The 15,458-nt window shown below is 40.1% G+C and overlaps 1 protein-coding gene across 6 annotated transcripts; it reads right to left on the bottom strand.

The window, feature by feature from the left end:
- Positions 1–5,419: 5,419 nt before the first annotated feature.
- On the bottom strand, positions 5,420–15,458 carry LOC120605248 (zinc finger protein 234-like). 6 transcript variants are annotated; one of them, XM_039866138.1, is made up of 5 exons: positions 15,415–15,458; positions 13,901–13,979; positions 12,056–12,182; positions 11,413–11,505; positions 5,420–7,496 (listed from the first exon to the last, which is right to left on the bottom strand). In XM_039866138.1, the coding sequence occupies exons 2-5, from the start codon at positions 13,913–13,915 to the stop codon at positions 6,082–6,084; spliced, it is 1,650 nt and encodes a 549-aa protein (XP_039722072.1). In that variant the 5' UTR covers positions 13,916–13,979; positions 15,415–15,458; the 3' UTR covers positions 5,420–6,081. The 6 variants fall into 6 exon arrangements, with proteins under 6 accessions (XP_039722072.1, XP_039722071.1, XP_039722070.1 ...); XM_039866137.1 differs by having other exon boundaries at positions 15,388–15,456; XM_039866136.1 differs by having other exon boundaries at positions 15,308–15,451.

Genomic DNA, 15,458 nt, shown 5'->3' with positions numbered 1-15,458 from the left:
AGGGCGTGTGCACTACGCCTTCCGAATATTCGCCAAAGGGAAAACCTTTACGTGTATTCCCACTCTTCTGGAAGAAGTGTTGGGACTACAAGACGCTCCTTGACTGCGCTTCCCAAATTGCCCGAATGGAGAGAATCCCACAGTCCCTACCTTGTAGGTTCCTCCCCTGGGGGTCGGCTTTACCTTTCTTTGCGTCTTCCAGCGAAAATATTCCAAAGACACGACTTCCTGAAGTCGAGATGCCTCCAATGATGCCCGGAGTGTTGTTGGAAAGGAAACATGTGAGGAGATACAGTCTTCAAGAAATTAGTGGGGATTGACTGTCTAGGGCACACCAGATGATTGAAAAAAGGATAATGTTTAGTATAATCTGATGATATGAGGCTAAAACTGAATTTAAAGAATGGGCGACGTAAAATGATTTGGGACGTAGAATGATCTGATGAACGAATAAGGGACCAGCCCCTACTCTGGACCCCGCGGCACCACTAGTTTGGCAGAAAAAAACAACTTGAGAGAGCCAAAGCGGAAGCTTGTGCTCGCGGGAAAGTACTCTGCCCTCATTTAAACTTTTCATTACAGTTATTATCCCTACTTTGGGGGTGGAAACACCGAATTTCAGAGAAGTTAGGAAATTTGTCCACTATCTCAAAGCAAGCATAACGGTTGAAGAGCTTGGCATTGAATTCATTCTGGCTATGAAGCCTATGATTTAATGCCAGAGCACTGAGGATGATGATTCTATAGGTGAAAGAGCATGTTTTAGTATTGAGTTTTTTCTTTCACATTTTCTGGTTAAAATATCCTTATGATAGCACTTTTAAAACACGTTCCTGGAAACAAATTTAAAATTGTATCAAGCAAAATTTAAGGGAAAAAATGCACCTGGAATCCTTTCCCTTGAAGATAACCAGATTCTTTTCTCCCCATAAACCTACATATACCAACATACACATTTGTTTTTAAAAATGAAGTCTCATGTTCTGTATTCATTTTTCCTAAACTCAATATAAGCTAGACATTTTCTAATATCAGTCACTGAAAATCTAACTCTTTCAAATGACTGCTGTATATAATGTTGTATTGAATGGACTGAGAACTAAAAACAGCCCCTGACATCTGGAAGCTGGCGTGGCGCTCACAGCTAGACCATGTTATTCTCCTTCAGGACATAAAAGAATCACAGAATACTATCCTCAAAGAAGGTTTCTCTGAGACCATGTAAAGTGGGACAAAACAAGACTCTAATTTTGTTTAGATGGACCAAAACAAGGTCATTGTGCTACCCAGACAATGCCAAACACCCCTCCTGGCTAAATGAGCAACTGCTACTTCTTTACCTTTTAGAGCTTTATTGTTGTTCTAATCAGCCCTCCCAAAAGTTAAATGTATGGTGACACTTGGTATTAGAACCGCACCTGCTTTCTGACAGCATCCAATCTAGAGTGAAGCCTGCTTCCTCAGGCCCTCACCCAAACCAGTAAGCAAGGATCCAGTCGTCGCAAAAAAAAGTATGTCCTCTTTCAGTACACACATTGGTACATAGCCATAGGTCCCTTTGGGGGGAACTCTGGGAAAAAGATTAGCAGCAACCATTTTTACAATATGAAGGTTCCACCCTCAAGAGGAGTCTAAACAGTCCTTCATTCAAGGGATTCATAGTTTGTAAACCAGCCATGTCATAAAATTGATTTAGGGGCTGTGACTTTAGTTTTGGTGATTCAAGTTAGATGTCTGTTCACTTGACCTAGAATTCTGCCACATATATAGAACAAAAAAGACTTTAGTAAACTTCCCATCTATTTATTTACTAGGGACACCAAGGTCAACAGGAAATGTCAAGAAGCCAGTGCATGATGACTTGAAACTTTTGGGTCGTTATGCTTGAGCTGGAATTGGAGGCTCACCTTTCTCTTTCCCACTTTCTTCAGCACATAACCAGAAAATCCTATTACACTCGTTAGTTCGACCAAAATGTCCTAAGTAACAACTCATGGTAATCCAGAACTTTGCCTTATTTCACTAGGAGTATCAAATGTGATATTTTGTATATTTTTGCCGCAGTGTACCAGTGACTACCAATGCCCCATTTTCCATGGGAAACAGTCATTAGTGCCTTTAAATCTAGTGATCAGAGAACCGATTCCAGAAAACACAATCAAGTCATAAAAACTTATCCTTAATAATCTGTTCCTCTAGAACCATTCTCAAAAACAACAACAACAAAAAACATCTATTGGTAAGAGTTCAGCCTAAGAAATGGAACCATTAGGAGATAATACAAGAGATTTATAGCAAGATACTGGCTTACCAGATTGTGGGGCAGGTTTGGCAAGTTGAAATCCTGAGGATGGGCCATTAGGACCTTCAGCCATGGATTGAACATACTTCCAATAGGTGGGATGTCATCTTTAAGGAAGTTTGAGCTCTGCTCTTAAGGACTTTCAACTACTTGAATCGGGCCAACTCAGATTACCTGTTACCCCTTTCTCAGTCAACTGATTATGGACTGTGATCATCTCTACAAAATATGTTTGCAACACCTAGGTTTGTGTATAATTGAAAAACTATGGACTATAGTATAGGCAAGTGGCCATGTAAAATTGATCATCACACTTCATTGTTAAGAAACTGGTTAAGGAAAAAAAACTTGGTACACCAGAATACTATGCAAGCGTTAGAAATGAGGCTGTAGGTCAATTTATTGAAATGATCTTCGACAACTGTTTCAATTGGTGAAACACTCGAGTTAAAAAACAGTATGCATTGATCCTAGTTTTGTAGAATTCTGTATAAATTCTACATACTTACATGCATATACTGAAGCATGCTCACCAAAATATTAACAGTGGTGAGTTGATACTACCATGCATTTTCTTCTTTGGACTTTCCTGTACTAACGTGCTTGTTTTCAATGTCCAGGCATCATTCTTGTCAGTAAAATAATATGAAAATACTTATACTTAAAATTTTTAAAATCCTCTCAAGAATTAAATATTGTACTAAGACATGGCATGTGTTGACAAAAAGTCAAGTCTCTAGATGACTAAGACAGAGGTTCTGAGACTCATTACTTTAAAACAAGTGTGTCAAATGAACAAAAAACTGTATTGGACTCAGACCTTTAAATGGATATCCTATCAATACAGTTAGACTTTAACAACTTGGGAAGCCTCTCTATTCTTTCAAACACAGAGAAAGGACAACGTTCTCTAACAATCTTCATCAAATGTAGCCATGTTCAAAGCTAAGGGAAATCCCCCAAAGGGCAGTGAAGTCTGCAGTGATAAGCAGAAGCCGAAACTGAATAGCCCCACAAAGGCTTAAGAAACTAGATGGAGCTAGCAATTTACTATTATGGTCAGGAGTCCAGACCTCATGCCCTTTGGGAGACATGAACATGAACACCGCCGTGAACCCAGGTGTTATCTTGTGACCACCTTGAGGAACCCTGCCATGCAGGTTAGGTGTAAGCCCTACCTGTAGTCTTTTCAATTTTAGGAGACAAGTATTTTTAATCTGGTGAGATTTGTTACAATTACTTTAGGGATGACTTATTCTGGTATTTGCTGACAGTTGAAAAGAACCTAAAAGATTTCAAGCTTGTTTCTGATTCCATGCGCACAGGATAATATAGCAGTCCTGAGACTGCGATCCTTAGCATGGCCTGCTTGCAAGGGTAGACTCTGGCTGGGGTGAGAAACGTGGATTTCAGGAGTTTCCACCATTCCATCACTGGTAAGAGCTGTGCTCAAACTGTACAACATGGCTTATTCTGAACACCCACTTTCTCAAAGCCCGATCCCATCTGATCTCAGAAGCTAAGCAAGGTTGGGCCTGGATAGTACTTGGATGGGAGACCCCATAGAAATACCAGATGCTGTAGGCGTAAAAAATAAAAAATAAGGGATTGTAAGCTGACAAGGTCCTTGCAATCCATGAGATCAACCAAGGGTTGCCTCACCTAAAAAAAAAAAAAAAAGAACAGAACACCTGCTTTCTTTACTGAAGACTGGCATCTTGGTACATGCCAAGCAGATGGTGCTTACACAACCAGCTCCCAGTAAGCGCTGATCTCTAATGAGGCCCTATCACAGACATCTCTCATGTGTGGCCAAATGCAATGTAAAATTTAAGCGAGTCCTAAGCAAGAGCACGAGGAGGAGATTCTTGGAAGCTTCCACCCGATTTCCTGCAGACATCTCCCACATACCTTCTCCTGTTACTGACTTTGCACCCTTTCAGTGGTCCTAAGTCCAGCTACGTTCTGAGTCATCCAAGCAAATCACAGACCCTGAAGGCAGTTTTAATAAGTACATAGAAATCTGTGAAGATGTAGAGAAAATTATGAAAATGAATGTCTCCATTACATAAATGTTGCTAAGTAAAGCTCTTTAACCCAATACACTTAACCCCATGGTGTCTAGGAAGTATGGAATGGCATCAAAAGCTTTCTACTCAGAGGCTCCACTATCATGCTATGTCCCCTACCCACATGTGCCATTTCTTCAAAGAATCTTTTTTTAAACCTCCACAACATATATAACCCCACTTTATTTCTATCTGCAGTATTTGCCTACTCCCTGCTTAAAGATGTGTCACATGCATTAACTACATAGATGATCATTCATTAATTTATCTGTATGTTCACGTAAGAAGTTTATGAATACTGATTCTTATTCCTTAATTCTGACCTTATATGTCTTATAATAATGTAGTACGATCTTATTAGAAGTCCTTAACTGTAAAGGATTCATATTGATCATTTTTCATATTCTATTGTAATTTACCAGTTTGATCAAACTGATGCTCATTGAGAAACTAAAACACACGATTAATGTAATTACAAAATGGAAAATATTACCAAATACTCCTTGCCAAAGACCATGAATATCCCTTTCCATGTATTCACAGATACTCACATACATACACATGTACACACACATATTTATGAATCTGATTATACTACGAAGGCCACAGTCTGATATCACAAAACCCATAGTATGTTCTTCTCCTGTCATTACATGTCTTTGTCATCACTTTAATGGCCCCATGTTATTACAGAAATATGTAATTTAAACAAATTCTTATTGATGAACACTGTTATTTCCATTTTAAAAATTGTGTGGCATTATCGATCTTTTTCACTGTTTGAATCTCATAATTTTAAGTTCCTATACTATGACTGCCAAATCAGAGTTGTACCTTATACATTGTTATATACTGATTTTCAAAGGATGGGTTTTTACCAAGAAAGAAAAGCATGTAAAATGTCATTCCTACACCAGTAATGAATACATTTGATGAAGTTTGATAAAAGAAATGCTACAATTAGAAGGCAATCACATCAAAGCCTGCATAAAAATGCAAAAACTAAAAAGCAATGATGAACTCGATTAAATAAGACAACTTTTGTCACTGGTTATTAAATCTGGTACTTTTAATGCACTGCTTTGAACCCTTAACATCGTTAAAAGTTGCAACTGTGCTATGTGCAGTAGCCAGTTACTGCAGTTTCAGTCTGTAACATGAGAAAAATGACATAACAGAGTTGAATTTATACTGTATCTAACAGTGGAACAGCAGACAGAAATCCAAAAAACTCAACCTCGGAACTGAGGCTGAGGGTAGGTCAGGAACCAACTGCAACAGCATGCTACCGAAATAATGCTGTGGAATGCAGTACCCAGTGTTAGTTCTGCAATTCAACTCGTTGGTTTCTCTGATTTATTGTCACAGGTTTCCTCTTCCAAATACAATTTTAAAGTATTACATATTTTCTCCCTTTGATTCATTTAATAAACAAGTACTGAGCTCACGTACAAAGTGCTCATGAAAGTTAAGGCTGTAGATTCAGCAGCAAACAAACTTCCTGCCGTCGAGCATACTGCATTCTAGTGGACACCAACTTTAACACCCAACATTATAGTTCTGTAAATATCTGGACAAATTCTTACTTCTAAGGCCTGCCTCTTGAAGGATAAGTTTAATGGTCAGAGGTTCTGGCTGAAGCCTTACTACACCACTTGTAATAGTTTTGGGATCACTGGGATATGTTGAACTATGGCTGAAGCACTCACTTTAATGAAATGAATGTTTTCCTTCTTTTGAGACTGGTTGAAATTTATCTCCAACATGGTTTCTGTGATGAATTTTAAAATATGAACTTGACCTGAAGTGCTTACCACATATCTCACACTTGTAGGGTTTCACCCTTGTGTGAACCCTCTGATGAGATTGTAGATGGGCCAACTGACTGAAGTCCTTACCACACACCTCACATTTGTACGGCTTCTCTCCAGTGTGGACTCTCTGATGAAGTTTAAGATGTGAGGCCTTACTTAAGTGCTTACCGCACTCCCAACATGTATATGGCTTCTCTCCTGTGTGGATGCTCTGATGCACGACAAGATCCAAGCTTGTCTTGTAGCCCTTCCCACACTCCTCACATCTGTATGGCTTTTCTCCGGTGTGGACTTTCTGATGGGCTTTCAGGTACGATTTCCGACCAAATCGCTTCCCACACTCTTCACATGTGAATGGTTTTTCTCCACTGTGGACTCGCTGATGGGCCAAAAGATGTGAGGCCCATCTGAAACTCTTCCCACATTCCTTACAATGATAGGGTTTCTTTTCTGTGTGGATCCTCTGATGGTAATAAAGATCTGCCCTAGAATAGCTTTTTCCACACTCCTCACATTTGTATGGTTTCTGTCCCATGTGGACACTCTTATGGACATGAAGATGTGAGCTCCAACTGAAGCACTTCCCACACTCCTCACATTTGTATGGTTTCTCTCCAGTGTGGACCACACAATGACTATTAAGTCCTGATCTACGACGAAAATTCTTCCCACATATATCACATCTGAACGGTTTCTCCCCGGTGTGGACCCTCTGATGGTTCTGAAGATGGTAAGCATGAATGAAGGCCCTTCCACATTCTTCACACTTATAAGGTTTCTCTCCTGTGTGTAATTTGCAATGGTCACTAAGTGTTGATCTACGACTGAAGCCTTTCCCACACTGCTCACATTTGAACGGTTTCTCTACAGTGTGCACTTTCTGATGAGTTTGCAGACGTGAGCTTTGACTGAATTCCTTACCACACTTATCACACTTATAACGTTTTTCTCCCAAGTGAACTCTCTGATGAATACGAAGTGCTGAGCTATGGAAGAAGCTTTTTCCACACTCATGACATGTATGAGACCTGTCTCCTGAGCTTAACTGTTGATGAAGATCAAAGTTGGAGAAACCACTGAAGAATTTTTTACACACCTTTCCCTGGTAAGGTTTCTGGCCTGTGTGAGTTACAGATAGTTCTGCCCCAACCTGGCTGGGTGAATCACCCTGTCTGGGGAACTGAAAACTAGTTATGATAGAGTCTTGACATCTGATTAAGTCAGCTACAATCAGTTGCCAGATTTGCCAGCAGGAAAGTTCTTCGTTTGGTTCCTCTGGAACAGTCTCCGGGTCATGTTGGATCTTGCCTCCTAGAAGAACAGAGAATGCAGAGTTGTGGACAAGCGAAGGCTTTGTTCGTTGTCTTCAAGATTTCAGGCTGGAGAAAGCATGAGACTTTAATGGATCCAGGGACTATTCACTATGTCCTCTGGGTATGTATCATGGTCTCTGGTTTACATGCCTACAGAAACCAAGAGGTAGTCTAGTAGGCGCCTATCCACTGAACATCGGTAAAACCAATTTAGAACTACCCCGAGTCTCCTATGGGATGTATGAGTTAGAAATAAAGGCTTCATAACAAAAATGATAATATGATACATGATGTTAATCTGTTGCTATTTCTATTGAATTTCATAATGAGCATCTATTCTTGGATAAATTTTACAGCAAATAATTATATACACAATAAAGTATGAATCAATGCAAACTTTAAGGAAAAGCAGTAGCAGAATCAATTCTTTGTATATTTGGGTTTATGTTACGTATCCTTAGGTAATAAAAAATTTTAATCTTACCAAAAAAGGAGTATGGACTTTACCCTACACTTCAGAGAGATGAGCTCTGACCCTGTGGAATGCCATGCCTGAAAAGTGTTCCTGAGGTTCTTGGGTCACACTGGCTGGTCTAACAACACAATTTAGAAGTGAGGCTGACCACAGCAGAAAGACCAAGAATGTGATTTCAGATGGGGCTTTCATTTACCCTGTGGTGTAGACCAGGAGACTGAAAATAGCCACATGAAACTATTCAACGTACACTGATGGAGCTCCAATAATTACTTTGGACAATGAGGCTCAGGTGAGCTTCCCTGATTGGCAATACCCTGTGTATAATTCCACACCTTCATGTTGGAAAGTAACACAGAAACACGTCCTTGACTCCATGCAGAGAGGACAATGGGAGCTCTGCATTTTCCCTAGATTCCCTTTCATGTATCTTTTCTGTTACTTGATTTTAAGGAATATCCTTCTCTGCAATAAACACTAACCATGGGTTTAACGGCATTCAGTGAGTTCCATCAGGCCTTGCAGAAAATCATTTGATCTTAAGGTAGTTTGGGGTACCACCACCCCTGCCCCCGGCAAACTTGCAGCAGGGATCAAGTGCAGGAAGAGTGTGAACTGACCCTGTGAACTTTGAAGTAGGCTAAACTCTTTGTACTCCTATATATCGAAAACCTAGAATTGTTTATATATACCTAAAGCCTTCCTGCAAATTTTATATAACATGGGTAGTTCGTCTTATTTTTCTGGGTTGATACACACAGTAACTTAAATATCTGAAATAGAAAAGAGACAGGAAACTACAATTTTGCTATGAAGCTATGTCTGCACCTCACAGGAATACACAAAGGGTTATGCTAATGATGAGAAAGTCAACAGGATGAAAAAGAACACATGAGGGCCTACCTAAGCTTCTTCTGAGGTTTCTAGATTGTCTCTCTCAAAACACAGTGTGGAAAAACTTTGGAGATAAACTGGGCTTTCACATAAGTTTTTCAGATTGAAAACTGCAGCCTCTTAGTTAGCTGTAAATTAATTTAAAATCATACAATAAGCATTTGGAAAAAAGAATCAGGACAGAAACCATGAGAGCGGGAATGGGGTCATTACATGAATTGTCTTGCCAAGTCATACATATAAACCCACACACATGGATAATATTTCTTTCGGTTATGCTCAAAGATGAATTTCTTAATATACCTTGTGGTCTACAAAGTGTGAAAACTTGGTTTAAGAACTTAGCAAGGCCTTAATTAAACAAATTATTCAAATGGAAAAATAAGTTCCAAGAGAGAAACTTGGAAAAATACCAGTAGGTGAGTGTGCACCTCCTGATAGATACTGTAGTTTATAGTTAAATTTAACAAACTGTCACTTTAAAATAGTTTTTTGGGGAGACACGGAAGTCTCTCTGAGGATGTGACAATTGTGAGTAGGCAGTTTCCTGATACTCTCTAGGTTATAATGTTCACCGATTGAAAATGTAACAATATGCCTCTATAAAAATAAAGGGAAATCATGGGAAATTATCATTCTTTAACATTTAATGGCTAAATTTGTAGAAAACTAAGCCACAGAAATATACACCATATTTCCTACCAAAAATGATCAGGAATAGACAACAACTGCCTGTGTGGCTGGTGTTACTTTCATTTTCATTCTTCCCCTGCCAGCATCTGGTGACAGTGACATGGATGTTAACCTCGTAAGAAGCAAATGGGCCACAGAAGGGCAAATGATGCAGAGGAAAGGCAGCCTGCAAGCTGATGACTGAGAGCTCAGGAAATAGGTTTTTCCTCTTTGTGGAGGCCATGTCAAAGAGCAGACACCAAGCTCATGAAAAAAAGTATTACACGAAGATGCCCCCTATGGAAGGCTCCAGGAGAGCCACGGGGAAGGCATGTTCCTCAGTGTGGTCATAACAGCAATGACTACAAGCTTCCCTGGATACAGGTCAAGTACACATGCATAAACACTCGATCGCACTAAGGACATCTATGTAAGTAGAAACTGTGTAGGCAGCCATTTAGAGACAAGAAATGTGCAATAGCCTTAATTTGTTCTGGTTTACGTATCACTTATTAGCTGTCTCCGTGAGTCACGGAGTGACTTGGGCTGAAAAGGAAGCATGAGGGCCTCACACTGGCTTCTTATGCAGATTTTGGACTGTCTGTTTGAAAACAATGTGGAAAAACTTTAGATGTAGATAAATTGGTCTTTCATGTCAGTTTTTCAAATTGAAAATGACAGAGCTTTGGTGAGCTATAAAATAAATTTAGAAGTCTATAATAAGCACTTATAAAAACAAATAGGAGAGAAACTATGAAAGCATCACCACCAGCAGGGAAGACAGTTAAAGTCTAAACTCCAGAACCTATGAACATCATTACACAGCAAAGAGGAATCCGGCTGCAGATGCAATTAAAGTTGCTAATGAGTGGACCATGAAAACAGGAAGAGAATTGGAGATGAGATGAGAGAGACCGATGTAACCAGAAGTGTCCTGGAAGGTAGAAGAATGGCAGAGTACAGAAGAACAGTCAGGAAGGCAACATCATTGGTTTTGAAAATGGAGGAAGCAGAACAAGGGCCAAGGAGGTGGCCAGGCCCTACATACTGGTAACCCAAGGAAAAGGTTTCCCCCCTAGACCAGCGATCCCCAACCTTTGTGGCACCAGGGACCGGTGCTCCTATGAGAATCTAATGCCTGATGATCTGAGGTGGAGCTGAGGCGGTGATGCTGGTGCTGGGGAGCGGCTGCAAATACAGATGTAGCTTTGCTTGCTCATCCATTGCTCATCTCTTGCTGTATGGCCCAGTTCATAATACGCCAGGGATTGGTACCAGAGATTGGAGATCCCTGCCCTAGAGCATCCAGAAAGAAATGTAGCCCTATAGACATCCTGATTTTAGTCCAGTGAGATATGTCAGACTTCATACCTAAAGAACTAAACTAAAATAAAATTTTGTTGTTAGCTCTGCTATGTTTATAGCAATCTGTTTCAGCTCCAATAAGGAATATACGGTATCCTTGGCAGGTCTGAAAAACAGGAGAAAAGATAACATGGGTGGAAAAAATGGAGCAAGAGGGAGAAGATAGGAGATGTACTCAGGGAGGCAGTGGGGATGCAGAGCGGAACACAGGGGACTCCAAGGGCCACTTTAAGTGGTTTTACCTTTAAGGAAAAAAAAGAAGCCATAAAGGATTTTAAACAGAGAAATGGCAACCTGACTTACATGTCCAAAGGATAACTTTGGCTGCTATATGAACGACCTAGGATGGAAAGAGAGGGAGCAGGGCAACCTGTATGAAGGTGGTCGTAACAATCCAGGAAAGAAGTCTGCAGCGATTTAGAACATGGTGATAGAAATCAGCACAGAGAGAAGTAAATCAGTATGGCGTGACAGCTGACTCCAGCACTCACCGTTGCTTGGTTCTTACCTGAATTCCCTTTTCTTTGGGTTGCCATCTTCATCATCCAATATTTTTCCCCCCTTACTAAGTGGATCACGCCTTGTTTGAATGGTTGATACCCTGTGAACATGCAAGGCCACATGTTTAAAACCCTGTAAAATTAGGTTCCCACTGCACACTTCAAGTCATCAGAAACGGTGTTTTTCAAACCCTTTTTTTCACGACCTATTTGAAGAAAGGCCATCTGTCAAGACCCATACATGTAGAATGAGTTACAAAGTACTTTCTCCTCAATTTTTTGGGAAGAGTGTGAGAACTGATGTTATCCAATTTAATTTCCTTAAAAATTGATATGGGGACTCAGTAGGGATTTATTTTTTGACTTAGAATTATTAGGTTTATTATTATTAGTATGTTGGTTTTTATAATTCATGATAGGGTCAAAAATAAAGTAAGTATAGCAGCATAGTAGCCAGTTACAGTTCTTTAACAAAACACAAACTTGCCTGTTGATAAAAACCAAATTCCCTCTCTGTGTCCCACATATCTTAGAAAGGTCTGATCCCCAAATTCAGGAAACTATTTCAAGGGCCCCAAAGCCTTGAACACCCCAGGACACAAAGCCACTTCTGGGAGCTAATACTGAGTGACAGAGAGCACATGTCCTCACCCACTGAGACCAGGTTCTTGAAGTTCTCCAGCATCACGTCTCGGTACAGCTTCCTCTGGGTGGAGTCCAGCAGCCCCAACTCCTCCTCGGTGAAGATCACAGCCACGTCCTTGAACGTCACTTCCTCCTACAACGCCAAACACAGGCAGCCTCAATCTCACGACCAACCTGCACTCGGAGAAGGGCAGTGCTGAGCAGATGCTACCTTCTTGTCTGTCACTTTCAAACAGAATGGCTAACATTCCCTAACTGTTCCTTGATTTTCTGTGTGAACCTAAATAGGTTTCTCATATTTTACGTATTTAAACAGCAGATGAAATCAAGAAGCTCATCTAGCAGCTCTAAGGAGTAACTGCAGAGCCAGAACTAAGTCTGGCAAATCCAGCAAAATTGGATGTTTTTAACAAGGGTAAACTTTAGTTTATAACTGGAAACAACCGAGATGTCCTTCAGGTAGTGAATGGATAAACTGGTACATCTGAATCAGAATATAATTTAGTGCTAAAAAGAAAAGAGCTATCAAACCACGAAAAGATCTGGAGTTACCACATATTACTAAGTAAACGCAAGTCTGAAAAGCTACAGATTCATGATTCCAACTATATGACATCCTGGAAAAAGGTAAAATTATGGAAACTGTAAAAAAGATCCGTAGTTGCCAAGGGCTGGGGGAAGGGAGGGATGAGCAGGAAGAGCACAGAGGATTTTTAGAGCTGTGAGTGATAGCATAATGGTGGGGACATGTCATTCATTATAAACTTGTCCAAACCCAGAGAATATACAACGCTAAGAACGACCCCTAATGTAACCTATGGACTCTGGGTGGCAATGATATGTCAACATAGGGTCATTTACTGTAATGAATGTACCAATGTGGCAGGGGATGTTAACAGTGGTGGAGGCTGTGCAAGTTTGGGACAGAGGATATTGGAAACTCTGTACCTTCTGAATTTTATGGTAAATGCAAAACTGTCCTCAAATATAAAGTCCATTATTAAAAAAACAGATACACACACAAACCTAATTTTTGAAAAAATTAACACATTAAGGAATAAAAGTAGATTAATAAGTAAAAGACATGCCAAGTGTGGCTCAGACATTGGAAAGACAGAATCTAGCTCTTCCTGTGTGAAAATCTCCAAAGATATTAAGCAATGATATTGCGTAAAGCAGCAGTTAAGAGCCTATTGTTCTGTGCTATATTTAAATAGTCTGTCTATAAAATTCCAATATGGCATGTATCGAATGTACTTTTTAAATATTACTAAGCTCCTAATATACTGAGAATCAAAAATATACATATTATTTAGAGAACTAATTTTTTGGAGAGAAAGATAAGAAAAGTGTCACTGCAGTGTTGCTTGAAGCAATGAAACTCCTAAACCACCTTAATGTCTGAGTGGTAAGTAGTTGAAAATAAAAAAGTATCAATTGAATAGGAATAGTAAATAATCATAAATAACAAATGTTATACAATATTAAGTGAAAAAACACAATTTAATAATAGATGTATATCATGAATATAAAAACTATGAATGCCCGTGAGAAAAAGAGTATAAGAAAATAAAGAGTTAATGTGTTGGCAGTGAAGTAATAAAGTGGGAGAATTGGTCATTCCTATTAATTTGTCTGCACTTATTTTTGAAATAAAAAGAATAGTGACCAAAAAAACAAAAAACAAAAAACCCCTAAACACTAAAAACAAGTGCAAAATAAGCAGGTCTTTAAGTGTCTGGTGTTCTCCTTGAGTCATTGCAAGAAAAACAAAAACAAAAAAACAAAACACGTGACCTTCTGAATAGTGAGATGGAATTTTAACAGTAAAGAAAGGTAAACCATATCCACCTTGATTGTGGTCATTTTTTCTTCTTAGTTCTGCAAATGTACAGATTTCTGAGCTATGGAGAACTTTGCCTGGTAGTATCTGGAAAGACAGAAAAAGCACATGAAAGGCTGACCAGGGATGCTGCTCACCTCCATGAAGGAGCCCCTTCCTTGGGGTGGCTGCTGCTTCACACAGCTTAAAGAGCAGATCACAGCATGAGTACTCTATTCCTGCAAAACACACACACTGATACAATCTCCAGTGTTGCCTTGTAGCTCCCAAGGTAGCCATATCAGATTCTGATGTGATAGAACTTGGGTAAATAGAAGGCACAGAGCAACAATCATCTCTAGTGAGTGAAACTGCTGTATGTGATAGTATTATGCTGAGGACTATATCTGGGTTCAAACCTAGTTCAATTCGCTTAGCTGAGTCATTCTGGGCAAATTAGTAACATCTCTTTTTCACAATTTTGTCATCTGTACAACTGAGAGACTATTACTTCCAAATCATTCAACAGTTGAGAGCTGGTCAGCACTTTGAATACTATCAAGATTTATTATTTTTGAAGCTATAGTAAAAAAGATGGTACTCTGTAATGTGAAATTGCCCTTATAAATGGGATTTCTACCAAAAAACATTATATAAAAGACCTTTATAGGCAGAAAGGAGGAGTAAGGAATTTATACTAGGCAAAAAAAAAAAAAAAAAAAACAGCTTGGTTATTGAGAGGTCATTTTCCTTTAGGGGATGGCAGGGATCTATCAGGCAGATTTTCTAACTCGTGCTGATCTGGTGAGTCCTGATTCACTGGTTTAAGGTCCCATTTCTGGGAGAGCCAAAACTATCATGAAGTCTCCATTCGGGGACATGGAACTTAGCATAAGCAACTCCATTCGGGGCCTGTTGTCTTGTTTTTAACTTCTCTGTCCCTGAGCGATCAGATATTCTGACCTTCTTACCCCCTCCTCCTTCCCAGCCAGAAATGGTTTGGGATTTAGTCTAGCTTCCTACAGGGAGACGCTGCAGCTGGAGTTCTTAAGCCATCCGGACTCACGGTTTTCAAGGAAGTGAGAACTTCCCAAAACCAACAGTACTAATAACAAGAAGCCATCATTCACCCCCTGCTAGGAACTGTCTTAATACTTTCACTAACTCGTTTAATTCTCAAACCACTATATCAGGAAGGTAGTAACGTCATCCCAATTTTACAGAAAAACATCAAAGGCAGAGAAATTTAGGTAACTCGCCCAATGCCCTACTGAGGAACCGGGAGAGAGAGCGAATGGTGCGCGACCCCGGCAGGCGGAAAGCGCTGGAGACCCTCCAACCAGGCGAAGCACGACCCAACCGCCCCAAACGCAGAGGTTCCGCCGAGGGGAACGCCGCAAGCCGCCCCAGTCCTAAAACCACCGCTCTGACGCAACCTTTTTCTGCTAAGCCAATGGCCGTGTCCAGTGGGACCCCGAAAAGTTCGAAAGAGTTGTGAAAAAAGGAACCGGCTCACCACAGCGAGGGGAAAGACGACCGCTACCTGAGCTCCGCGAGCGGAAGTGCGTCGAGAGGATACACTTCCCA

This window comes from Pteropus medius, unplaced genomic scaffold (assembly GCF_902729225.1).
Source record: "Pteropus medius unplaced genomic scaffold, Ma_sr-lr_union100, whole genome shotgun sequence".
Classification (NCBI taxonomy): Eukaryota; Metazoa; Chordata; class Mammalia; order Chiroptera; family Pteropodidae; genus Pteropus; species Pteropus medius.
The sequence above is the reverse complement of the archived record's forward strand: the minus strand, read 5'-3'. Positions and strand labels throughout refer to the sequence as shown.